Source organism: Psittacula echo, assembly GCF_963264785.1.
Source record: "Psittacula echo genome assembly, chromosome: 5".
NCBI lineage: Eukaryota > Metazoa > Chordata > Aves > Psittaciformes > Psittacidae > Psittacula > Psittacula echo.
Window position 1 is genome coordinate 19,119,078 of NC_137739.1, and position 25,545 is coordinate 19,144,622.

The 25,545-nt window shown below is 41.7% G+C and overlaps 1 protein-coding gene across 33 annotated transcripts in view; it reads left to right on the forward strand.

Moving 5' to 3' along the window:
• MAPK8IP3 (mitogen-activated protein kinase 8 interacting protein 3) overlaps positions 1 to 25,545 on the forward strand; it is a 74,916-nt gene that overhangs the window by 29,203 nt on the left and 20,168 nt on the right. For 14 of the 33 annotated variants that reach the window (XR_013957100.1, XR_013957101.1, XM_080620085.1 and 11 more), the window contains 10 exons: positions 1,226 to 1,370; positions 6,662 to 6,908; positions 9,559 to 9,661; positions 12,011 to 12,129; positions 16,458 to 16,469; positions 20,197 to 20,254; positions 21,229 to 21,381; positions 22,911 to 22,992; positions 24,729 to 24,880; positions 25,471 to 25,527. Coding sequence is in view for 31 of the 33 variants with exons in the window: in XM_080620085.1 (XP_080476211.1) it covers positions 1,226 to 1,370; positions 6,662 to 6,908; positions 9,559 to 9,661; positions 12,011 to 12,129; positions 16,458 to 16,469; positions 20,197 to 20,254; positions 21,229 to 21,381; positions 22,911 to 22,992; positions 24,729 to 24,880; positions 25,471 to 25,527 (1,128 nt within the window). In the remaining 2 variants the exon portion in view is untranslated. Of the gene's footprint in view, positions 1 to 387; positions 655 to 1,225; positions 1,371 to 1,412; positions 1,555 to 4,098; positions 4,228 to 6,661; positions 6,909 to 9,558; positions 9,662 to 12,010; positions 12,130 to 16,457; positions 16,470 to 20,196; positions 20,255 to 21,228; positions 21,382 to 22,910; positions 22,993 to 24,728; positions 24,881 to 25,470; positions 25,528 to 25,545 lie in introns of those variants that run through there. The other 19 variants (XM_080620112.1, XM_080620108.1, XM_080620090.1 and 16 more) reach the window with 16 other exon arrangements.

A 25,545-nucleotide genomic window follows, 5' to 3' on the forward strand; every position in this document is an offset into this window, starting at 1 on the left:
TGTATATCCTGGGGGTCCTTAGGCTCTACTGCAGTTGTTTCACCTGTGGTCATGGCTGAGGTGATTTTGGTGGTCACCCAGCCTGCTCATCAGAGCAGTTCTGATGACTGTTGAAGAAAGGCACAGGAAGGTCTGATGTTATTAATACTGGGGTACAGAAGGGTAGATTTCATCACTCCCCACACCAATAACCAAAGTCCTATACAGAAGTAAGTGAAGTACCATCAATGAACCCGTTTATGGATGCTTGCCACACAGAGGATCAGCTTAGCTCATCTCTGCAGGGCCACTGGAGTTGGTGAGTGGAGGCTGCTGGGGGTAACCCCAAATACATGTGTGCTCTGTCCCTGCAGGCCTGCTTCTCTGGCATAAAACCAGTTGCCAGTTTCAGCAAGCTGCTGCAGCGTTTTCCACCTCCACTGCCTGCTCTAGATTTTCTCCTACTGGAGCTTGGTCTCAAAACTTGTGCCAGCTTTTATGTTCAGAATCAAACCTGCAATTACCTAGTTACCTGCAATTGCCAAGAAAGAAGAGGATGAAGAAAACATAATGACAGACATATGTCAACATAAATGATGCATTCATTTACACCTGTAATTTCTGAATTTTGAGTGCATTGTAATATGGATTTGAAGAGGGGATCGAAGAGTACAGGTATTATTTTCTTAATACTGAAAGTGATCCAGACCCCTCTGATTTCTGCTCTTGGAGCTAATGGGATTTGGGATGGAATGTACAGAAGTGCCCTTTAGGTGACTCTTACTTAAAAGCCCCTTTTCTGACCCAGCGATGGCATCTCTAGGATCTATGGGAGCTTTAATTTTGCTGTGAGAGTTGTTTGCTGTGGGCTATTTTCCCACAGTACCTTTGTTTCTCAGAATATTCACTGACTTAAATTGGCTGATGGTTTCTGCACTTTTGCATCTCCCCAGAATGTTTTGTTGTTGGAGAAGGCAGTTGTGCCTGTTGTGATCACTTGGCCTCCTCCCTCTTAGAGTCTCACAAGGAAGAGGCATGGCTCTAGCAGCAGACACCATGGGTCTGAGTAGACAACAGGATGGAAGTGTGGGAAGTGGGAGTTCATACAGCTGCTGTGTGAGGGGCAGGAGTGCAATTCATTTTCTAGTGACTCATGCTTCACATAAGCTAGCGTGCTGTTTCTTTTCTACAGAACCTTGTAAATGGCTAACAGATTGGTTTCCCCTCTCTCTATTTGTCTGTTTAGCAGGAAGGAACGTCCTAACTCTCTGAATGTCTTCCCCCTCGCTGATGGCATGGTACGTGGGCATATAGGGGCCAAGATCATCCCAAAACTGGACCACTGGCACCTCAGTGACCTCAGCCAGCTGCAGTCCAACTCCAGCTACAAGGTTTTACAGACCGTCGTGGAGCAAGAGCTTCTCACTCTCACACTGTCAACAGCATCCCATGTTTTCATTAAGATGGAGACCAGTCTGTGTCCATAACCCTTTGCAGCCGCTCCCTTTTGTGTGTCTGCTCCCTTGGTAGCTGTGCTGTAGGTGGAAGGATATTCTTGTGCAGATCTAGTATATGGTATGGGAGGGATTTGACAGCTCCTCATGCTTTTTGTCTCAGTGATAATCTCCTTTACTTGACTGGCCCCAAGCTGAGAGGAATGTATGGGGAGGCATTAGGGGTTTAGGGAAGGTAAATCCTTCACTTTTTTTACAGCTTACTTGGGAGAGGAATTGATGGAACCTGGTCCCTCTCTCCCCCTTGATAAGAGTAGTGCCTCAATATGCATAATGTACTTAGCTGGGACCAGGCATTGGGTTGTGCTTGCTCTCCAGTGTTTGTCCTTTTTGCCTGATCCCTGTTCTGGCATTCCTGTCTTCAGGAAGAAGGGCTCCTAATCCTCTCTGGATCCCCAAGTCTTGCACTGTGCTTAAAGGTCTTCAGTTCCTCCTATATTTCTAGTCATTGCTCTAGACTTGCATTTGTCTACCATCCATTTACCTGTCACCTTCAATGCACTGCCTTCTGTGGGGCTTGCCAAATTGCTCACAGAATTACAACTGCACTGAAGCAGCTGCATGGTTTTGCCTGTTGCTTGTGGGGTTCTGCTCTGCCATTCAGGTGACCAGCCCAAAGACCCAGATGTTTCAACTGACAGCTCACTGCAGTGCTTTACAGTTTAGATTAGACATGGTGACCACATTTCCAATGAGCTGTACCTATAGACCTCTCAAAGTCTTTGTGCTGAGGATCCCACTAAATTCCTCTCTTTGAATGATCATTCAATCGTAGAATGCTTTGGTTGGAAGGGACCTTAAAGATCATCTAGTGTTAACCCAGTACCTGGTGACAGGCCTGCAAGTCAGTGGTGCATCTACCCAGCACCAGTATCTCACAGAGCTTCTGATCTGCTTTAAAGGTGTCTGATAAAATTTGCTTTCTTTCTGCCTGGAATTTGTGGAACATCGAGTGTTTTATATGTCACGTCTAAGGACTGATCTCCTTTTGAGAAGTTTGAAATCACTAACCTGTAAAATAAATTGAGGTAGTAAAGGCAAAGAGGAGGAATAAAAATAAAACCCAACTTGTTTTTATACCCATTCTCCGTGTCCCCAGGTCACATTAATGGTACTTTGGCATGAGGGACTGCAGGAGCGGCCTCCTTGATGCATAGGAAAAGAAATCTAGGCAAATTCAGAATTTACACAGCGAACAAAGCAGCAACTTACCATTTTTAACACTGCCTCTTTTAAGTGGCTAGGCTAAGCACAGCACAGACTGCACTTGGGCAGCCCTCTGCCTCCATGGAAATTGGAAACACCAAAGCAAGGTCTTCGGATAGGGTCAAGACTCTTCTTGGAACCCAGCCCTTGCTGTAGTATTAAAAGCACAGAAGTTCGGGAAACATAGCAACTTGCAGAATGCCAGTCGTCTCCTGCAGTCATTTCTGGAAAACTTTGCCTGGATTTAGGGAATAGCAATGCCACAATGCAGTAACGTAGTTAAGGATGAAGATAGAGCACGAATGTGTTTGTTCAGACTAGTGCTGTGCCAACACAGCACTACTGCAAGGACACAGCCAGCCACAAAAATGCACAGAGACCAACCTGCTTCTTGTTCTCAGACCAGTTCTGGAACCTTGGTATTTCCAGGCAGTGCTGCACGCTATGCTGTGAACGTGTCCTTAAGCTCGCTAGTTATGAGGTGTGTGCAGCAGGGGTTAGTTTTTGGAGAGGAGCAGCAAGGATGTTGGGGTTACATTCATCTTCATAGACTTGCTAAGGTGTAATTCTATAAGCAGTACCATTGCAGAACTTGTGAAAGAAGTTGAGTGGATCTCACTGATAGCCCAGTATCTGCATTGCAGGAGAATGCAACAGGAACCCAGATAAATGGAAGCTTTGATGTCCAAGTTCAGGTAATAAAGGATTTCTGACTGGATCTCTCAGTGATTTAGTGGTGGTTCTGTCACACAAAGAAATCCATTTCTGGTTACAAGAAAGCTTTGTGCAGGAGTAGTGTGCTAGTCAAAACACCTGACAGGTAGTGCTGGGTTTTTTGTTGGTGATCATTAGGGAAATTCAAAAGTGGGGTGCTGGGTTTAAGGAGGCTGCCTGGTATGGTAGAGTTAGAGAGCTTGGGCTGTGGAAGACTTGGATAGGGTAATGTGTTATGGAGGATTTCCTAAGAGTATGGAGCAAACCTATAAATGATTAAAGGATGTGATTGACTGACTAGGTTTGCAATTTGAAATGGAGATTTTCTTCCTGCGAGCATCTTGCACACTGTCTGATTGGAATGTTTTTTCTTAAATATTTTGCATGACTGAAATCTCAGCAGTGCTGCTTGTGCCCTCCTCATCTCTTTAGCAGCTCAGACACTTAGCTGACATCAGCTGCACAGACAACTCACCTTCCCATATGTGTATCCTGACTCTTCTGACTAGTTTTTCTTCTTCATGGGGCCATACTGTAGGTACATTTTAAGTGTCCTTGTATGCTTGCTATTATTTTCTATTTTAGTTGCTGTCATTATTTTTGCATTCAGTTGTACATTTATTTTATACACCATTTTGGAGATGAAAGTCCTTAACATTTTTGTTTTTATGTACTATGCTTTCAGTGTTATAACCATACAATTATGGCTTCTCATGGTGACATATGACTGCTATGAATGTTGGGCCTTTGCAATGCATTTTGGAGGTCACTACTACACATTTGATGTTTAGGAGGTTGACAGGTATGGCTGTAGGTAAGTGGTGGTTGTGAAGAGTATTCTTTGGGTGAGCTGTGGGTTATGGAGAATGCCTCCTAAGCTGTAAGGGAGAGCTGTACACTTAGTCAATATTTAGCATTAATGAAGCACTGAGGACAATAGAAGGAAGATGCCAGCAAAGATTAATAATGCTTCTGGACTGTAAAGAGGAATGTCTTGGTAGTATTTACATCTGAGACGAATTTCTCCAATTGAGGCTGGTAGGTTGATAAAGTATGTTTTCTAGGTAAATATAAAACTCAGATGTATGACCAAAAAATAAGTGAAAGACGAGGGTAGTTTTACTCACTGCTGTGTTCTGGGTGAGGGCCAGATTATGTCAATAAGAAATTAGAGCATATCTCTGATACAGGTAGTGCCCTATAGACATTGATGATACAGGGTTTCTGAATGACATCTGCTTCAAGGCATGACGTGTGGACCCACCTGGGTGTCTCTTTTTGAAGAGCTAAGATGCTCAGACACCTGCAGTGATGTTTGGTTATTCTTACAGTGGGTACAAGAACATCTCTGAGTCCTTTCATCCAATGGAAGTTTTGTTTGGGGAAGTAGGTTTTATGGTTGCACTTCACGCTTGAATCTCTTTGTCACTTTGTACATAAGGAAGCACAGCAGGCAAACTGCAGTTGAGGTAGTACAAAGCCTACTGGATCATATTGGTTCTCAAAAACCTAGTTTGATTTTTTTTTTGGTCTTTTTTTTGTCTCTTTACTAATTAGGAAAGTAGCTCCTGAAACAGGAGTTTGAAGTAAAGGTGGAAAGTGTGGTTATTATCAACATGCAGCAGCCTAACTGAAAAGTCTCCATCTCAGTCTTAATGCTAAAATCAGCAAATGTGCAGGGAGATGAATTGAGTGTAGAAGTGTGGGTGCTGTTTGGACTGACAATGCAGAAGCTGTATGCAGAATACGGATTGTATTTAATGGCAACACAGTTTTTAAAGGTCTTAATTTCCAATATAAATGCACAGAAGCAGTGTAAAACCTTTGACTTCCACAGTGTGGTGTACGGCAGGATATTTTAAGATAAGCATACAGAGGCCAGTCTAATTAAAGGAAGATCTTAGTAAAATTATGGATTAAAAAAAAGTATACATGGCTGCAAAGGGTTAAGTCACCTCTTTCTTCAGTCTTCTTTCTCATCCTGTTTTGAATTTCTGTGTCATGTTGTGCAGTTATTATCAGAACAAGAGAACGAGACTTCCAAATCAGTGAAGTGAAACAGTGTCACAGCTCCAAGGTTGGGAGGCTCAGAGCAGGATCTTTCTAGTACTTGCACAGAAGGGGAGAGGCAAATAGTAAAGGTTCAAGCAGGATCTGTATGTGCAGGTGCTGAATGTCACTGCACCCAATTGCAACTCATTATCACACCTAACTTGCAACATGAATTTTGTCATCTACCTGCAGACAGTGATTACAGTGGACTGCCATGAAGAATGGGCAGATCTCATTTGGGTCTGGGAGTTATCACAGCATTGGTCAAGACATTAATTGGCTGACTGAAGCAGTGGTGACAAACAGGAGTCATGGTATAAAATCCTGACCAAGCCTTGAAACCTCCCTTGTTTTTCAAGAAGTGTTATTGCAAGAAATGGGGCTGTAATGTCTGTAAAACTGAGAGCCATTTGTGTGCATTTCACACTGGGGATCCATCTCCTTTGTTGATTTATCATTTTCTCATTTTTTAATTCTTTGGTCTTGTCATCCTGTTATTTGGAAGTGGGGAGACCAGCTGTTTTTTACTGTGTTGTCAAGCTAGACCCATGCCTGGCTAGCTTTTGAATAAGGTAGTCTGGGGACACAGGTCTTCTGAGCTAGCAAAGTCAGAATATCCCAGCTTGGTGCCTGCTTTGCTGCTGCAGTTTAGTGTGAAAATCATTTTGTTGTTCTCTCATTCAGGTTCTGTTGATGACTTAGAGTAATGACATCATCCAGGACCTCTTAAGAGGCCACTTCAGATCCTTCCCAAGCAATATCCATGTTGCCTTCCAGTCTTGGGAAATGCTGGTTTAGCTTACTGCAAGTGTCAAAGCCCTTCAGCTTCCACTGCAGTCAGCATGAGCTACAAGTGCTTTTCACTTACGATAAAGCCACTTCTCCTGAGATACATGATGAAGAGATCACATACTGATGTGATTTGTGAAGAACAATATTTAGTGGTAAAGGAGGAAGGATATCACTCTTTTCCTAGGTGGGATTTGCTTGTTGAGTTCAGCATGAAAATTCACTGTTTCATTGTGGTTGCTGTGCCTAGTGTCACCAGCAAGCATTGGACATGTAGCTGGTACAGCAAGCAAGACTCATTCTCCCTAATGCTTTAAGCAGCCATACACCAACAAATGGGAGATTAATTGAAATGTATAGCTATGCTTTTCCGTTTTTGTTCTTCCCCCACCCTGGAATTGTCATAGTGTCCTCAAGATGAAATGTCCGAATCTGGGCAGTCTTCAGCAGCTGCCACACCGAGCACCGCTGGAACCAAGTCCAACACTCCCACATCATCTGTGCCCTCTGCTGCTGTCACACCCTTGAATGAGAGCATCCAGCCCATCAGCGAATACAGTGTCACAACCAAGAGCAGTAAGAGAGGACGAGAAAAGCGGAACAGCCGGAATATGGAAGTCCAGGTCACACAGGAGATGAGGAATGTCAGCATAGGTATGGAAGTTGGAGCTTGGGTACTTGATCATTAAAATAATTGAATTCCCAGTGCTTTTGTCCCTCTGTTACAGGAAGAGGCTAGGAGACCAAGGGGTAATTGGTATGAAAAGTATAGAATTTGAGGAAATCTTACTCAGAAAGATACACAAGCAAAGTAGGGCTGATGGAATGTTAGCAGTTTTCTGGGTAGCAGATTTTTTAAAACATCAGTAATATGAATAGCTTCACAAATAGACAGAATGGGAATAGGTTAATGAATTCAGTTCCCTGCACTGGCATTCATCCATGTCATAGAACTTCTTTCATGAGCAGTCAAGTCCCTTTTTAGTCTGAGTTTTTTGAAAACTGTGGACCTCGTCAATACAATTTTTAAAACCTTCCATTTAGTTTTATGTCTGGACTTATTTGTAGGTATTTTATTTCCATTGATTCGTATGCCAAATTTGTCAATTAGGTTAAGTAATTATTTTCCCTTTTGTGTGTTTATCCCCTGCTTTGATGAGTTTAAGCTATTATATCCATATATATATATTATATCCAGCTGTTTTTCTTAGCTAAATAAGCTGTTTTCTTTTAGTTGCCCCCAAATCTTTGGAAGTTATGGTTGTTTTCTGTCCCCTTCCTGGAGTCCTTTAGTAACTTGAATTCATGATTTCTTGTCAGGTAAGCCACCACCTAACACTTTAGCACCAGGCTGCTTAGAATAAAGTGAAAATGATAAAAGCAGTTTTCTTTGTTTTCTCATACAGCTGTGCCAGTGTCATGTCTGAGCATGTATTGTATTTAGGCTTGCAGCAGCCTGCAGAAATGAAAAATGGTCTGTTCTACAGGTCGTATACAAAAGGACTGTAAAACTAGCTGAAGATCATGAGGGAAATCTGTGCAGGAGCACATGGATGAGTGTAGGTCTCCATGGTTAGCATCTGAGCCAGATGATCATCTTTTGTCCTGAATAATAGAGAGGAAATTCTGCTAACATTCCCAGGCTGGTTCCCAACAAATTAAGACTATAAACCAACATGTAACATCTTTTGTTGTAGCATTTGAATGAGAATTGGAATGGCTGAGTCCCATTCTGTATTTATGTTAGCAGCTGAGGGGGTTCTGGGTCACAGATGTCAATCTGCCAGAAACTAGCGTAGTTCTCCATAAAAGTATGTGGCTTCTGCGTAGTCAACTGTTAAATTGTGATCTGTTTGGTGATCTTGGCCAAGGCAAGTCAGCATAAGCATTGGTATCAGAGAAATTGAGAACAGATGTCAGTAGTTTGAATGCCCTATAAATTCTTCCTCTTATTTTTACGGCTGCTGCTTTACAAGCTCTTTTACCATCAGTAGCTTTCTTGGTTCAAAGTTTCTTCTCTTCTCTGTGTGTGCAACTATGAAGTCATTTTGCTTGTGAAAGCTGCTTTTTTCTTGGTGGAATTACCATATTGTGGAACTGGCTCAAGGCAGATACAGTATCTTTCCTGTGTGCTCTGCATATTCAAACTTTCAGCTATTTCTCACATATAATGTGAAATCGGATCTTCATGCTGAAGAGAAACACAGATACTTGAATTTTAATTATGTATTTTGTGCATCTTACATGCTTAATTGTAGGTGCATAATTATGTCAGTGATACATATACATGCCTTAGAGCTAAAGTACCAAAAAAAGTACTCAAAGGTATTTGCAGAAAAGCTTCTCAGCTTGAAAAAATAAAGAAGAGGAAACCTGTTTCTGTGAGTTTGAGAACCACTGGTGTATGGATGCCTGCTTTGGCAACTGATATATATCATGCTTTGTCTTCAAATATGAAATTTGTTGCCAGCTGGAGCACAATGCCAGCTTAAAAGAATAAAATCCACACACAAGTTGTCATGGGCTCTGATATTTGGCTTCTGGGGCTGTCTGGAATGCCAAAAATTTCACATCTAACAGGGACTAATGCAGTTTACAAAGTAGGTCTTTAATCCTTCAAGAATTTCTTGTGTGAACAGACATTGTGTTCATATTGCTTATTTAGAATAGGTGCAAGCCTGGGCTTCGGAACAGTTTAGTCAATACTGTCTTCAGGCTGTATACAGAAATGACAACAGATTTTAAGAAAGAAACTTAGAAATATATTTACTAAGAAATTTATTTAATAAGAAATGTAGCAGATTTTAAGTGTAATTTCACTGTAGTGGGTAACTAAACCAGTTGTAGACTTGAGAATTTGTATTGAAATTTTATTTCTATTGAAACTAAATGGTGCCAGTTAACAACTACAGTATTCTCTGTGAAGCTATACAATCTTCAGTCTCAGTTAAAGCTGCATGGTGATTGAAGAGTTTTTATTGACAGAAAAATAAAGTTTATTTGTCATTTAATGGGTGAAATACTGCTGGTTATCACTCTTTAATGAGGATTCGGGCCAATGACCTTGGTGACACTCTGGGCTGGGAGGGAGATCCTTGAGATCTTCCTGCTCTGGAATTGTGAGGGCACTTTCCCAGCACTGGTGCATTTATGACTCCAGATGATCAGCCAATTTCTGTTCCTATTTTAAGACTTGACACTGTAAAGTTTTGAAATGTTGATATTCAAAGCTGCAACAGTCACTTCAAGGAACACTATCCTGTGAAGTCCTGATACTACAGATTGTATCTATTGTCTTACCTAGGAATGGGCAGCAGTGATGAGTGGTCCGATGTTCAGGACATCATAGACTCTACCCCAGAGCTGGATATGTGTCAAGACCCCCGCCTAGAACGTACTGGGAACAGGTATTGACTGTGAATTTTCACTGTGCTGTTCTGCTTGTTAATGAGGAACGAGGAATGAATGCTGTGGCTTACTCTTGAGTTCAAAGTACAGGTGTTTTAGAAAATCCATGTATTCTGCTGAGTATGCCATGAGGGGTTCTGACTTTCTTTGAGTTCTCTGGAGGCGGCAAATGTCTGGTGATAATCTGCACAAAGACCTGTCCAGCTGACCCAGAACTGAGCTTGTTTGCCTCGTTAGATCAGAGGACAGAGAGGTGTAGCAACAAAAGGTTTGAGGCGCAAAGTGGACATGGGCTTAAGCTGTCAAGAAGAAGGAAAAGATCATAAACTCGTAGAATAGTTTGGCTTGGATCAGCTACTTGCAGCTCCCTGCCACAGGCAGGTGGACACCCTTCCACTAGAACAGGTTGCTCCAAACCCCATCCAGCCTAGTCTTGGAACACTTCCAGCAGTGGGGAATCCATAACTTCTCTGCGTAACCTGTTCCAGTGCCTCACCACTCATAGGTAAAGACTTGTTTCCTCATATCTAATCTAGATCTACCCTCTCTCAGTTTAAAACTGTTACCTCTTGTCCTGTGAGTATGGGCCCTGGTAAGAATTCTTTCTCAATCTTTCTGATAAGCACCCTATAGACACTAAGCTACTCTAAGGTCTCCCCTTAAGGAGCCTTCTCTTCTCCAGGCTGAAAAAGCCCAGCTCTCTCAGCCTGTCTCCAGAGCAGAGCTGCTCCAGCCCTTGCAGCATCTCCATAGCCTCCTCTGGACTCGCTCCAACAGCAACCTGTCCCTCTTGTGTTGTTGCTCCAGAGCTGGATGCAGGACTGCAGGGAGGGCATCTCCTCAGAGCAGAGAAGAGTATGTCTTACGAGAGATCGGTTCTGAATCCAGTTTCAAAACCTCAAGCTTTTTTTCAGTTCTGTTTTTTTTAAGTGCAAGTTTTTTTTCTATTTTTTTTTTTCAAGAGCAGGAGCAGGGGTGCTCCATGAGAAGACAAGCAGGAGTAATCCCAGCAATCCCAGTCCCTCAGGTTCCGAGCAAAGAGGGTAGAGCACTGATGATGAGCTCAATCAGCAGCCCCAGACAAGGCAATGGCATGAATTAGGCCTAGTGCTACCCATGAGGAGCAGGAGACAGGGCTGAAAACACTACACCTACATGTAGCTCAGAGAAGGACTGAAGGCCTTGGAGCAGTGGGTGGGTGTGGTTTCTTATACAGCTGGTCAGAGCAATTTTAACCCATCTGTGCACACACAACCTTGAGAGTTCTCTCAGTTAGACTTCTACTGAACTACAGTGCTGCTCTGGTTCCTATCCATTACCCAGTATGTGTTAAATAGGAGGCTCCCTGAAGGCCATTGATACTATTACCATATTTCTGTGTGGCATGTGTTAAGTGTAGAATTATTAGTCTAGGTTCCTTGATTCATTTTTACTGAGGTTGGGAGATTAATTTTACAGGATTTGTTAATTTTTACCCTCATCTAGTGGATAATTTGATACTAGACTGGCAAAAACACGTCCCTAACTCTTACAGGCATGCAGAAGACAATAGCCTGACAAAGTGAAGGTGAGATTTTCTCACAGTCTGAATCTGGACTGGGTTTGCCCTCTTGAGCACCCTCCTAGAGAAGGGTATGAGCAGCAGTAACAGATGCATTTCTTACCTGCAAAACCACATACAGCTGAGCTCCCAGCAGAATATGTGGGATGTAGGGGTAATTCTTAGAGGCAGATGCGGGAGATAGATAGCTGAAACAACATTTGTACCTTTTGATGGCACTAAGAGGTGGAAATGTGCTCCTAGAAGGTATGATTAGAAAACATTAACTTTGATTTACCTTTCATGAAATAAATTTTGTTGACAAGTAAAGGCATTTTGATACATAGACTTGCCCAAAAAAGAAACTAAATCTTCAGGGTGATTTCATTTACTAGCTGGTGAAGGAAAAAAGACCATTGCTCTTTTCAGCATTCGGGTCTTTATCTGATCTTGCTATCTAAGGTTGCTATCTAAACTGATAGGAGTGTGGGAATCCTTGCAGAAAAGTCAGAGCTGAGAGCTTCTGTGAGTTGAATATTTCCGTCAAATATTGAATAGTCATTAACTGTTGTGATTTAAAAGGAGGTCAGGTGCACGAGCTTTGGTGTTGTGCATGATGAGTACTTGCTCTTGATATGGCAAATAAACCACTTTTTTTCTTTAATCGGTATGTTCCCTGAATCACCCTATGATGAAGGGTGGAATGTGCTCTCAGGGTTTGGTTTCAGTTGTCTGGTATTTCAGAAATGTTCTAGCTTCAATGTTGCCAAGTAACAAGAGTCCTTCATTTTTTCTCTTTCAACAACAGCCCAACACAGGGGATTGTGAACAAGGCATTTGGCATCAACACAGACTCTCTGTATCATGAACTCTCCACAGCAGGGTCCGAGGTTATCGGAGATGTTGATGAAGGAGCAGATCTTCTAGGTAAAAACTTGCTCAGAACCGTTCTGTTTTCTCTGGTACAGTGACAACTGTGTTAAGCTTCTAGAGGCACTTAAAGGCACTTAAACTTAAACCCCCGAACTTGCATGTTTAGATTTTAAAAAATGGCATGGGAAATAGAGACATTATGTGACTGAACTATGCAGTACAGTAATGCTTACTCCAAAAATAACTTAAACTGTTGAGTAACCTTTATTTGGGTTGTCTTTATATGCATAAGTTATTTTTCTACAGGATTCTCCCACACAAACAGCTCAAAGACAGAATCTGCTCCTTCTGCTTACTCTTCCAAATTTCAAGTAATTTTACACACTAGCAATTTCACTCGGAATAAAGTGAAAATTTCATTTGAAATTTGGGAGAAAGTAACTCCTTTTGTTAAATTTTTGAAATTTAAATTATATGGAAATATGGTCTGTACTGCAGTTTTTTCCCTTTTACAGTCAGTCTAAGAGATGTAGTAATTCACTTTTTAGGCTGATTTTGAAGGAGCTTGTAATGCCTAAAGTCTAGTTGTATTCTGTATTCATGAGTTGCACTTTGAAGCAGTCAGAGAAGCAGCTTTGCCTCAGGTAGCAGTCTTAGCCCTGGCATACTTTCTGGTGTTGGACTCTTGATTACTAGACGTTAATTTGTGACAGAATTTAAGTCCCTGCTGACTGTTTTCCTGAATCAGAACAATATGAATAGTCAGGTGACACCGACAGCCAATAAAGTTAATAACTGTGTAGCTCACTTTCCATTTTACTGTTTGATTTAAGGAGACTTAGGAGACATGAGGACTCTGACAATATGCCTTTTATGCAAGGGATCTGATTTGAAAATGCATGTTTCCTTTCTGGTGATTACTGATGTAAGAGCTGCGTGTGGATAATCTTGTAAGTTTGGTTCTGTATATGTGTCCAGAAGAGGATGAGTTGAATCATGTCACAGATTTGCAGCAGTTCACCTTTGCAAAAATTTAATTAGGAAGATACTTGTATCAGCTTTGAATGCGAGTCTTGTATTGGGACCCTATAAAAGTTGTGTTTCTGCAGAGAGGATAGATTTTGCCCTGTTCACTGGAGACTTCACCATGAAGATATGGGCTGAAGACTTCCAGAAAGGAGATTAATACCGTACTACTTGCTTTATCTAAACCAAATTATCTGTGAAATTGTTACTCTTGTAAGTAATAGTGTAACTGGAATCTAAGAACAAGATCCAAACTATCATCAGAATGCTTGCAATACCTTTTTGATATGAATAGGTTTGGGGTTTGGTTTGTTTTAGAAGCATGGTGTTAGCCCTGCAACATGCAGGAGAGCTTTTCGTGCATGGATTGATGACCGTTGCCTGAAGTGTTGTAACATTTAATGTTTCACTTCCAACTCGAAGTTGCCAGAAGAAAAAAGGCTACAGAAGATTCAGGAGGAATGCATAGGCTTTCTCTGCCTGCCATTGGAGGCAGCATGTGCAGATACTTACAAAATTAAGAATTTAGAAGGAAGAGTAAGATTTCCAGGTTGAGAATCATCTGGATGCTAGCAGTCATTGCAGAAGGACTGGGACTACTGCTTAAAGTGCAGATAACAATAGGAACTACCTGTGATGGTTAAAGCTTCATCTATCTATTATTGAATGAATGTTGGTTAGCCAGCTCTCACATGTTACCAGGAGCTCTTCTAGCAGAATCAAAGCATCAAAACCAATTACAATCTTGCCATTGCCATCAGTTTTATCTTGGTCTTCAGGTGCTTCCTTATCAATGCTTATCTGGGACAGTGCATAGCTGATTCTGTGGCTATCTTCCACTAGTCACTGTGCCAACTGCTCCTTTCCTTCTCTCCCACAAATGGCTGAGGCACCAGCTTGTAAGAGTTACTCATCAAGAAAATGATTTGCTTGGTGTCTGAATGGCTTTGGACTACCTGTTCTCCACTTCTGGAAACAGGCCTTCTGGAAATCCACTTCCCCTTTGGATGACCCTGTAGTCTGACCCAGTGATCAGTGACAAATTCAGACTGTTGTTTTCAAAGGGCCAAAGATTTTAGTTGCCCAAACTTTGTAAGGTCCATCACCATAGCAGCAGTCAAAGCCAAAGTAGCAGAAGCCAAAGGTGCTTCAGCTCTTCCAGTAATAAGGCTGCTTAAAGGTCAGTGATTGATTTTAGGTTGAACAGTGCCTGTGTAAGTGCTTATGAAGACCACATAGTGTGTATGGCTTATGAAGATATAATTTCTGTGCTGGGACGGTGTTCTGGTTTGAGCAGAACAGCAAAACTCCTGCAAGTGATCGCACAGTGGGTTAGGAGAACAGGAAGGCTTCTCCTGGTTCCTTTTCAAACCTGGGAGATGGGCTGTGATGAAATTGGGTAGTTCTGTGAGTTTTCTGTGAGAAATTTTAATGAACACATATGTTACCAGAATTGTACAAAGAAAGGCAGAGATGTCTTAGAGGTCATATCTCTGACCAAGAAATGAGATTTCTACTTGTTTTTTGGCTTTGTGCAATAGAAAGCACTAAGTCTTCTTCCACTCAAATTACTCAAACTTTTGCCTTTCTTGTTAGAGAAATTTTTCTCTCTTCCTGCTTTACCTTTGAGTTTGAAGAGCCATAGAGGAAATTGTGTTTTATGGATGTGATGTAAGAAACAAGACCCACAGGCCAGAAGAATTCTCTTTCTGGGTCATATTTGGACTTTTCCCTATAAATCAAAAGATTAGGTGAGGTTATGCCACCTATGTAAAATTTTAATACTACTTCTGCTGTCTCACAAAATTTGACAATCAGTCTTTGAAGACTGTTCTCTGCTTTTGGACTCAGTTTCTTAAAGGAAGAGAAATCTCACTGAAGAGAACTTTAAAGTAGAAGGATCTTACTGAAATTACCATTGAGCAGTAGCTGTCATGCAAGTCTTGTTTCTCGAATGGAAAATCTCACTCATTCTTTCTGGATATCTGCAAAGCAGCCATCATCTCTTAGTACACAATTGGCACTTTTCCTTGCTGTTGTATATAAAATAATAATATTTATGTGGGTTCCCCCTGCTAGCACTAATACTACTTTACATACATGAGTTTGCATAGGAAGTATTCTGGAGAAAAATATGGAGTGCAATTACTTACTAGTAGTAATTGTAGATCAAATTCCCTTTTTTCTTACTACAGCCTTAGGAACACTAGTTTTCTGCATATTCACTTGTTAATACAGATACTGGAGAGGGACTCTTCATCAGGGACTGTAGAGACAAGACAAGGGAGAATGGCTTTCAACTCAAACAGGGGAAGTTCAGGTTAGATTTTAGGAAGAAGCTCTTCCCTGTGAGGGTGGTGAGGCACTGGCACAGGGTGCCCAGGGAAGCTGTGGCTGCCCCATCCCTGGCAGTGTTCAAGGCCAGCTTGCATGGGGCTTGAGCTAGTAGGTGTCCCTGTCCATGGCAGGGGGTTGGAACTGGATGAGCTTTAAAGTCCTTTCCAACCCAAACCATTCCCTGATTCTGTGATTCTCATTACAAGTTCTTACCTCCTGATCCTTGGTAGCTTGCCCTTCTCCCATCTCCTGCTACCTGCTTTTCCCTATCCCAAGAGTTTCTGCAAAGGAGCACTAGCAGTTTGGTTATGCAGAACGGGCAGGTCCTTTCTTTCAGGTTTAGGATGCCCATAGTGTTTGCTTTGGAGATTAAAACATCCCTTCAAATAACAGGATTTTGTGGTGAAGACAGAAATTCAGCTACGTTAGTGGTAAGTTTATACTTCATAGTTGAAATGGGATTATCAAACTGCATCCCAGCACTGCACTGTGAAAAAAAACAACAACCCCCCCTCAGTCTTTTAAATGCAACTAATTGTCTCTTGCAAGCTGAGGTATTACTGAAGAAGTCATGTGTTATCAGAAGATCTAGTTGCTAAAATCACAAGGGGAGTGGAAAGGAAAAGGTAGTGGGAACTAGCTTTTCTACATTTAGTGATACACAACTAAATAAAGAGAAAATAAAGGGAAAATAAAGATTTATCCAGGAAGATGTGATTACCTGAGATTCATGTCTGGAAAACTGGAGGTAGCTGAGGCATGTGGTTGCAGTTGTACCACAGATTACGTTCCCTTAATTTATTTTTTTTTTTATGTCCTGTATGTAGAGTCATGCCATCTACAGTCATGGCAGGTCCTGTCCTTACTATTTCATGCCTTTTGACATTGAAATGGCTGAATCATTGTTAAGTTTTTTTGAACAATTTTTTTTGTTTTGTTGGTTTCAGTCACTGATTGACCCTTTTTTTCCACTTCCTTTTTTTCCCGTCTCTCTGTGCTTCGCTGGACATGGCCCATAGGGGAGTTCTCAGGTGTGTATCTCCTTTCCTCAGTTTCCTTTGTTGTTTTGTTTTACCTTGTTGAGGTCGAATGATGCGGTATACACATGTGATACTCCCCTGCTCTTGTCCAAACACAGTTGGCTTTGCAGACTTCTCCTACCTCTACTTTGCTTGGTTGCCTTGCACTGGTGGGTCCCTGGGCAACAAGATGTCCCCACTCTATGCTCACACCTGTTGCCTTTCAGTAAGCTTTTCTTGTGTGGCTTTATGCAGGTTTGCTACACTGGCCTGTCACTCAAGTTCTTGGGCATCAAACTGCTGTTTTTTCCTGTCAGGACGGATGCTATGGTTGGAGCAGAGCTTGGGTGGGCACGGAACTGAGTGATGTTCGCACTGTCCTCTCAGTGAACTGTGCTGTGAGGAATGCCTCTGTTTCCATGGTAGTCACTGTGGGTTAGTGGATTCACACTGGCCTTCTGGGATAGCTGTAGTAATATTAAAGATACTTGCCTGATGGATTAGAGTGGCACAACCTCTGTCTTCCATGGAAGCTTGGCCTTTCTGGCAGGACTTGTGATAGCTCTGTCTTGTTTTAGTGGAGGAGACTTGCTGCCTTAGGGCCATGCTCTGTCATCAGAAGGTTCGCACCTTTCCATCAAAGGCACTTGGGCCTTGATGCAATTTCAGATGAAGTCAGGGGGATCTCTCTTGGTTTCAGTGCAAACTGGATGAAGTTTTCCCTGTAGTAAAGGCTGATGCAGTACCATAATACTGTGTGATAATGAGCTCTGTCACATTCCTTTACCCTGCACATCTTGCTGTGGGCTCTACGGTTACAAAGGAAAGGGATGGCATCATCCTTTCTTTGAGTTCAAACTGTTTTTACTGTGAGCCACCTTTTCATGAACGTTTCTCAGAAAACCTCCTGCTGAAGTTGAGTTGGAGTCTGTCAGAATGGGGAGGTTGATTTGTGCTTATGCAAAAAGTCCAGATGAGAGCTTTGATATCCACCCTCCTTTTGTTTTCCTCCTGCCCTTATCCTTCCCTCTCCTTGTTCATAATGTCTGTTGAACCATCTTGTTGTGAGGATGGGAAACTCAAACACCTCTAGTGCAGGGAAAATGATGAAGATAGAAGAAACTCATTTTGAGCTTGTCCTGACATCTGAAGTGTAAATCTCTCTTAGGCCAGGCTGCAGCAAAACAAGTGGAGATTAGTTACTGTTGAACATCACCTCTGCTGGCACCACACACAGATGTACACATGCTGATGAGCTGCTCTGTTTGCTATTTACAGACTGGTACTTAATGGCTGCTTTTTTTTTTTCTCTTCCTTTCTTTCCCTTTGTCCCCATCTTTCTGTTCCCTTTCTCGTATGGGATGGCTCTCATAGTACGGGATGATTTCTTTGGTAAGGCGAAGGCCTTTTTTCTTTTTCCTTTTTTTTTTTTTTTAATGTGCATTTTTTTCCTGAACTTCTTCCGTTCACTCAACATCCCTCCATGTGTCTTGCATTTCCTTGGTTTGTTTTTTTGTGATGGTGGTATCACTTTTCCAAGAAGCAGGACGCAGCTGGTCAGTAGTAGTGACTTGGGGATTCTCCTCTGTTTCTTGTGGTTGATTATCCACTTTGATGGTTCATACTATTTGCCTGGCTATGGAAGGTGGACAGTGTAGGATGGGCTCTGTTTAGGGCTCCATCCAGACATCTCTTCCCTTTGCTTCATGCCACAAAGGAGTAAAGAGATCTCCTTTTAGTCACTCCATGGTGTTTTGGGTTTTTTTCCCATGAGTAGGACCGTCCTATTACAGCCTGCATAAGGTTATCTTCTACCATACATTCTATGGCTCTGGAAGGCTTCATCCATTTCTTGATTGCAAGACTAGCCCTTCAGAGCTCTTACTGGTTAAAGGTTTGGGCTGCACTGTGTCACACACTAATAAGGTAGAAGGTGTGCTGAGGATGCTGATGTTTGGATGCTATATGGCTTTTAGTCCTGGTATGATAGCTCACTCTCTTCACTGAGTTCCTTTCTTTCCCCAGAACAGCTGCAGAGAAGGATAGATGACTCAAGGACAAAAAGATTTAGTCAAAAAAGCCTGGAGCTGAACTCTTTCCCTTGATGTCCCTCAGCACCTGTAATGTCCTTGTGCCATTTTAATGTCTTACTGGCCAGATATTTGATCATTTGTAGAATTGCTAAAAAGGAACACAATTTAAAAGAAAATAATTTAATAAAGTGATGACTTCTTGGTCTTCTAATCAACATATGGCATGCTACAAAAAAAAGGGCTATAGGTCACTTACCAGACCAAAACCACATTTGAGTTTATACTGCAGTTAGTGTCTTTTTTGCTATTTGCAGTATTCTTTAACACAGCATCCAATGAACACATTGCCTGAAACATCAAAGTGATTAATTACCTGCCTACTGATTTTCCAAAACTTACTTGAAAATGCTGCTTCTTACTCATTCTTGCTGGGAATTTGCTTTTGCCATCATAAATTCATCCCATTTAACTGTGGGAAGAGGAGTGTTGTGATGTGTTCTCACTTCCTGTATGGTACCATGTTTTCTTTAACTTCCATTTACTTCATGTTTGTGTTGTTTTTATTTTATTGCAAATATTAATTAACAAATCAATCATCAAATAATGGTTCATGAAAACTGTTGATGTTTTTGCTGTAAAGGAAGCAGTAGTTCAGAGGGCAGGACAAGGAGCACTTCAGCACACACACTGATGGTTGTGAGGCTTCTTCATGTTCTGGGATCTGTGGTGAGAAATGAGCTACAACCTTCAGCATTGTTCCCCAACAGGGAGAGGCATCTTTGCCTTCAGTTCTCAGGTGGCCTCTATTCCCCATTGTAAGACAGAAGCTGACGCTGGGAGCCAGCAAGATCCTGGCAGCAGGAAACAATCCACATGTGCTTTTGGTCCTTAAATTCCTTTCTGTTTGGTTTTGTGAAATACTGAATTTGACTTTTGCTCTTAGCCCTAGATTTTTCAAAGCACTTGCATCCCAGTCTGCATATTGCAGTCATCGTACGTTGATGTCCAAGTGCAAGCGCAGTGTGTCTGATGTACATGTTTTGAGTGTGAGTCTTGAGTGATGGGACTGAGACTTCAGATTTTAAACGTGTGAGAAAACTTTTAAATGTAGAGATCAACGGACAATATGAAGTCTTACTAAAATTGCTGTCATGGAAGGCTGATAATGGGAAGCCTTTCATATGCATGAAACTGGTCACAACCGTGATTCCAGATTGGTACTGTGAAACAGAAAATTTGGCTTATACTGAGAAGGAAAGAAAACCACTGATGTGCAGATCTGGCCAGCAATTTTGACAGTGTTTTGCTGTCCACTGTGTGAAAACCCCATGAACTTCCTCCTTCTTTCTGTATGAGTGATGATAAAAAGTGGTTGCAGTACCTCATGGCTGAACCAGGAGTTGCTGACTTGACTTCCTCTGATTGGCATTAATGAAGCTTTCCTCTGTCCCTTGTAAGGGAGCCTGTGAAAGTTTGGGGTAGGAAGCTAGGTCTGCATTTGGCCTCTTTACAGAAGGACACATGGGTGTCTTTGCTGGGCTGCATGGTCTTTCAGCAAGAGGTACTCCACTCTCCACAGCAGGATACAAAAGCCTAGGGAAGCCTAACAAAAGCAATTTCTCTTCCTCAAGCATGAGTCAGGCAGTGCCACACAAGCTTCACATTTCTAGGAGAGCAGATGAAAACTTCCTGGCCTTTCTTTACAGGAATGGGCAAAGAAGTGGGGAATCTGCTGTTGGAGAATTCGCAGCTACTGGAAACCAAGTAAGGAACTTGCGCGCTCTGAACAGCCTGCCTAGTAGTTACGAATGACATGTCATCTTGAAATAGGTCTTGGGCAAAACTCCTGCCTCACAGGGCTTGCTTGTTTGTCTAACAGGTTCTCTTGAATACTTGCTGTTTCTTCAATTATAGAAGAGGAATTGCTCTTCTGAGCAACTTTCCTAACTGTTTCCTTTCTGCAGGCACTTGCAGTCTCTTAGGCATGTGCTGTTAGGATCTGATCCCAACTGAAATCGGTGCCAAGCTTTTAATTAACTTCAGTGGTAATCTAGGTATGGGTCTGATCCTCTGTGAGGATATTGCTGGTTTTAAGGTTTTATTTGCAAGGTTTGCCATTTGGAAAGAAAATTTTCTTACTATTGAGAAGAGTTTTCAAAGATTAAAGAGTTGATAATGGAGAAGCAGACAATGTAATGGACTTATTTTTTGAGAAAGGCTGGCAAACCAGATAGTAAAGCTAAGCAGCCAGGAAGAGGAAGGTAGAGTACTCTGAGGGCAGAGTTTGAGAACTTTCTATGATGGGAAGCTGCTGATTTTAAAGATTTTAAAATACTTAAAGATTTAAGATATTGGAAATGTTGGAAATGCTTATTTATATCAGCATCATCCACAATTATCTACAATTACAGATAATAGCAGTTATGAAAGGTGTATTTCAGATCTTCAGTATGTTAAAAATAGATTTGAGCCTTATACAGGTGATAGGTTACCCTTACACCTACTTCCTGCAGTATTCTCCCATCTTCTTGAGGAGATGTTGGTCTGTCAGTCAGGATTCAGGACTGGCCAAACCTCATCCTGACCAGTTATGGTGATCCTGTGTTCTTCTGCAGCTCCTTCTTGCCCAAATCTTCTTTTCCATGAATTGTAGCTGGTCTGAATTGTTTAAATACACCCGTTTCAACTGTCAACTGGTTTTGGGCATTTTTGCTTACTGTCCCTTTCACACCTTAAAGAAATGCTTTGAATGTTGTGAAGAATGATTTGATTGCCAAGGTGGACCAGCTGTCTGGAGAGCAGGAAGTGCTGAAGGGAGAACTTGAAGCAACAAAGCAAGCCAAAGCCAAAATGGAAACCAGAGTCAAGGAGCTGGAGGAGGAGCTGAAAAGGTGAGTGAAAAGGAAGCTGGGAGGACATGAGTGTTAAGCCGATCTCCTCTGCTGGTTTTACTGTTCCCCTCATGGAGTTCAAGGTACCTTACAGAGTATTTAAAGGCTGGTGGTAGCTGGCTAGGAGATATGTTTAGTGTTATGTTGTTTTCACTGAATTGAAATGGATTATTGAACCTTAGAAAACCTGCAGTTTTCCTCCCCAGGAATAGGATTCTGTAGCAAATCCAGGCTTCCTGGAGCGAAGCATTCAGAGTTTCTATTTGCAATTAAAAAAAAAAAAAAAAAAAGGAGTTTCAAAACCATCAGTTTTGAAGGAAACTGTCAGGAGTTTCATCCTCATAGGAGCCAGTATAGCTCTGAGGGGAATGAATGCTCATTCAGTTAATGAAACAGCTAATACAGCTTCCCACAAACAATATTTAAATGCCAGTATTGGCAATTGTTTCATTGTTCATAAAATGAGAAGAAGAGGCAGAAGAGATTTTAAAGTTCTATGCAGGTAGCATTTGGAGAGATCCCACTTCTTATTTTCCACTCCATCTAGAGAACCCGAAGCCTGAATGCCTAGCAAAGCCTGTGATGATTTCACATCCATGAAACTAAAGATGTCCCATGGAGCTCAAAGCAATATAATTAGGTTTTAACTTGCACTGCAGTATCTCAGTGAAGAGGGCATGTTTGTTTTGCAGCTGGAGTCTGGAAGGTTGCCTCTGTAATCTGAGCACAGAATGACTGAGAATAACACAGACTGGTCATTCAGGTGTTCAAAATGTCTGAAATGAAAGGCTCACAAGCAGTGGAAATAAGACTGATCTTTTTAATGTCTTTTGAGTCTCATAAAATATATAATGTGTATAATATAATAAATACGCTGTAGGGACATGGACTTCTAACTGACAAGTGTGTGTTTTTAGATGGAGGCAGCTTTTTTTTTTATGCAATGTCTTTATTGGTAATAAAAGTTCTTGTAATTCAGATGGGATTGTATGACTGCACCTTGGTATGGAGTTTAAAGAAACTAAAAGCATTCAGTTAAATACTTTATTTTATTAACATGGATATACTGTTCACTTCTTACTATTACGGCAAACTTTCCTTCCCTTTAGAAGCTTTTTTCACTGCACTGAAAATGGAAGCGGCCCAGAAGGAGAACTTGAGCCAGTGTTTTTACTGTTGATAATGGCTCAGTTTTCCCATGGTGAACATCTCATCAAACATTTGAACATAAACTATTACTCTGAAATAGAAATTGGCTGGACTGTTTCAGTAGTCAGTATTTTGGTGCTTACATCAAATGTTCCAAATAAATCGGGTGATGTTGGTGAGCTGTTCAGAGTAACGTGCTGCAAGAGGGAGGGAAAAATATCGGAGAACCATCTCATGGTTTGTATGGTTAGCTCATAGTTCAAAAGTGTTTCCTTATGATGCATGCAGGCAAAACATCCCATAGACGGTTCTCCTCCTAAAACCTCAGGGCTAGCTGTGTTTTCACTTGTTAATTGGATGCCTTTCTTCCTCTTTCCTAGAGTGAAATCTGAAGCCATTGTTGCCCGACGAGAACCCAAAGAGGAGGTGGAGGATGTAAGCAGCTATCTCTGTACAGAATTGGTATATTACATTACTAAAATGCCTGTGGGGAAAGGGGGTTTATATACTTACTCTGTATTACTTCATATATACTAGTCCCAAGATGCAGAGTGATCTGCCTTTGTTAACAGTGAAGCTAAAGCTGGTAAACTGAGGGTTGTTGCTGATGGATGTTGCTAATTGCCATGAGATTACCTCTTCACATGGCTTTCAAACCATAGTTTGGTTTGAAAAGATGAGCAGCTGACACAGTGCTGGAGCAGTGCCTTGCTCTAGCACCATTTACCTGCTTCTCCCTAATTTTAAATTAAAGCCTGGTGTGCAGTGTGATTTCTCTCAGGGTCTTGTGATAGTCAGGCTTCTCCAGAAACACTTGTCTTCATTTTGGCGAGGAGGCTGTAAGCCGTGAGGACATTGTGCAGAGAAATTCAGGTTATACAGTCAGCTCTGCAGCAGTAACAGCTGCCTTGTATTAGTTCTGTAATTCAGTCTTGCGGCATTGTTTTTCTCATTATTTGTTTTACACAAGCCAGTACTGCCTGTTACAGGGTGCAGGCCAAGAAGGCTTATGGACATGACAGCTCTTCCAACTGTTCTGGCTAAGCTAGAGGTTTTACAGCAAAGACCAGCTGTAGCCAAAAAACCTCAACCCAAGCCTAAGTAGTAACAGAGATTTTTGCATGTCAATGTCAGTCCGCTAGGACAGGGAATTAGATACACTTCAATATTACTGTGTTCTTACTTTGTGAAAGGTACTGGAGCAGACTCAGTTTGAGCCTAATTCTCTTGATTTAACTGGCATAAACTTGTTCTGTTGAGAATTTAGGTAGGTAAGAAAATTTTCAAGTTATGCTTGTAAAATGCTGAGGAGGGATGAATTTGTTTTAAGCTGAGCTGACAGAAGGTCTGTTTTTTTAATTAAAATAAAAAACTTTGTAAAATTCCTTTTAATTTATGCTCTTCTTGTTTTGACTGCTCGTACAGGTTTATTCCAAGTCCAGGGAGGCTGGAGAGGGGCTTGGTTAATTTGTGCTATTCCAGCTCCACCAGTACTCACCAGCCGGGCTGAGCCTGGGAATTGCCAATCCAGAGACAACCCAGTGCCACTTCCTAGTAATGAGTTCCCAGAATCTTTAGAATTTCTTTTTTGGCAAATATTTTCCCCAGCTTAGTGATGTTATTCTCATTTTCCACTCAAAGGAGACAAATCGAATCTCATTCCTGCTGCCTCCTAAGCCATGTGCCCTCATTGGAAGGCCAAGTTGTGTCACCAGAGAGGAAAAGGCTTTCCTTTAATTTCTTGTGCCCTGCACCTTTATCAGTGTGTTATTACAGAATGCCTCCTTCCTAGTCATGTTGAGGGAATGGATAGCATTATGTGGTAGCTCCCTGCTGCTCATGCCTGGCTTTGCTAATGAACTAAAACTTTGATTTCCAAACTTCTGGATCAATGGACCACTGCGTATTCTCATAATACATAATTCCTTGCAGATGATGAAAACACCTTGCTGGCAATAGTCCCTGCCTGGGGTTTTCAGTTTGGTGATGGATTTTATTCCAGTTTCCATGGGTTGGTAGAATACCCCGAAAGTCCATGGGCTGTAGTTTGGAGTTCACTTGTCTAGAATTAGCACCTCCTAATGGGGAATTTTGGGGCTAATCAAACAGAGCAGGAAGCGAACTAACACATCTATCTTTCTGACTCCTGACTTGCCCTATACTAACATCAGTCCCATTCCATCTTTTGTTGGCTGAAGCAGTGCTCCTCCCCTCTGCAGGACAACATTCCCATAGCTCAGCGTCGCCGCTTCACCCGCGTGGAAATGGCCCGGGTTCTGATGGAGCGCAATCAATACAAAGAGAGGTTGATGGAGCTCCAGGAGGCTGTCAGGTGGACAGAGATGATCAGGTGAGAATGGATATTGGTGAACATTCCTATTTAGGAGAGAACCTGGCCATGGTTGACCTCATGGTCAATGGAACCCCCACCAATAGATAGGTTGAGAAGTGCTGAAAGTTTTTGCAAACTGTAGATGCTTCTTTCCTAGTAGCTAATTCTTTCTGTCTTATTCCTGAACCTGGGTTGCAAATCTCAAGTTGCCATTTTTCTTTGGAGACACTGGGCAGTTCTTTGTCTTGTTTGTTTTTTGTGAGCTAATTACGCTAGAAGAAGCTGTAGGGAAGAACATTGCTTCTAATTGAATTCTAAATGCTATGGCTTGAATTGAATATTATATGGGGTTTGTAGTTACCAGCCTAGTACTGATAATGTTTCAGGGAGTTGATACAACTTCAAGTTGAACACACTTACTGTCAATTCATGTCAACATTGAAACCTAAAATAGTTGTTTGTGCTCACTTCCTCTGCTGTGTTTTGAAACATGTCAGAATGAATTCTGAATCTTGACATGGGTTTCTTGATGGAAATGGACTGTTTGTTGGCAAAAGCTTGGGTAAGACATGCTGAAATTAACTTGCTTCTGCTGTGTCTGTCCTTAGAGCTTCCCGTGAGCACCCATCCGTCCAGGAGAAGAAGAAGTCCACCATTTGGCAGTTGTAAGTTCTTTGGTGTTT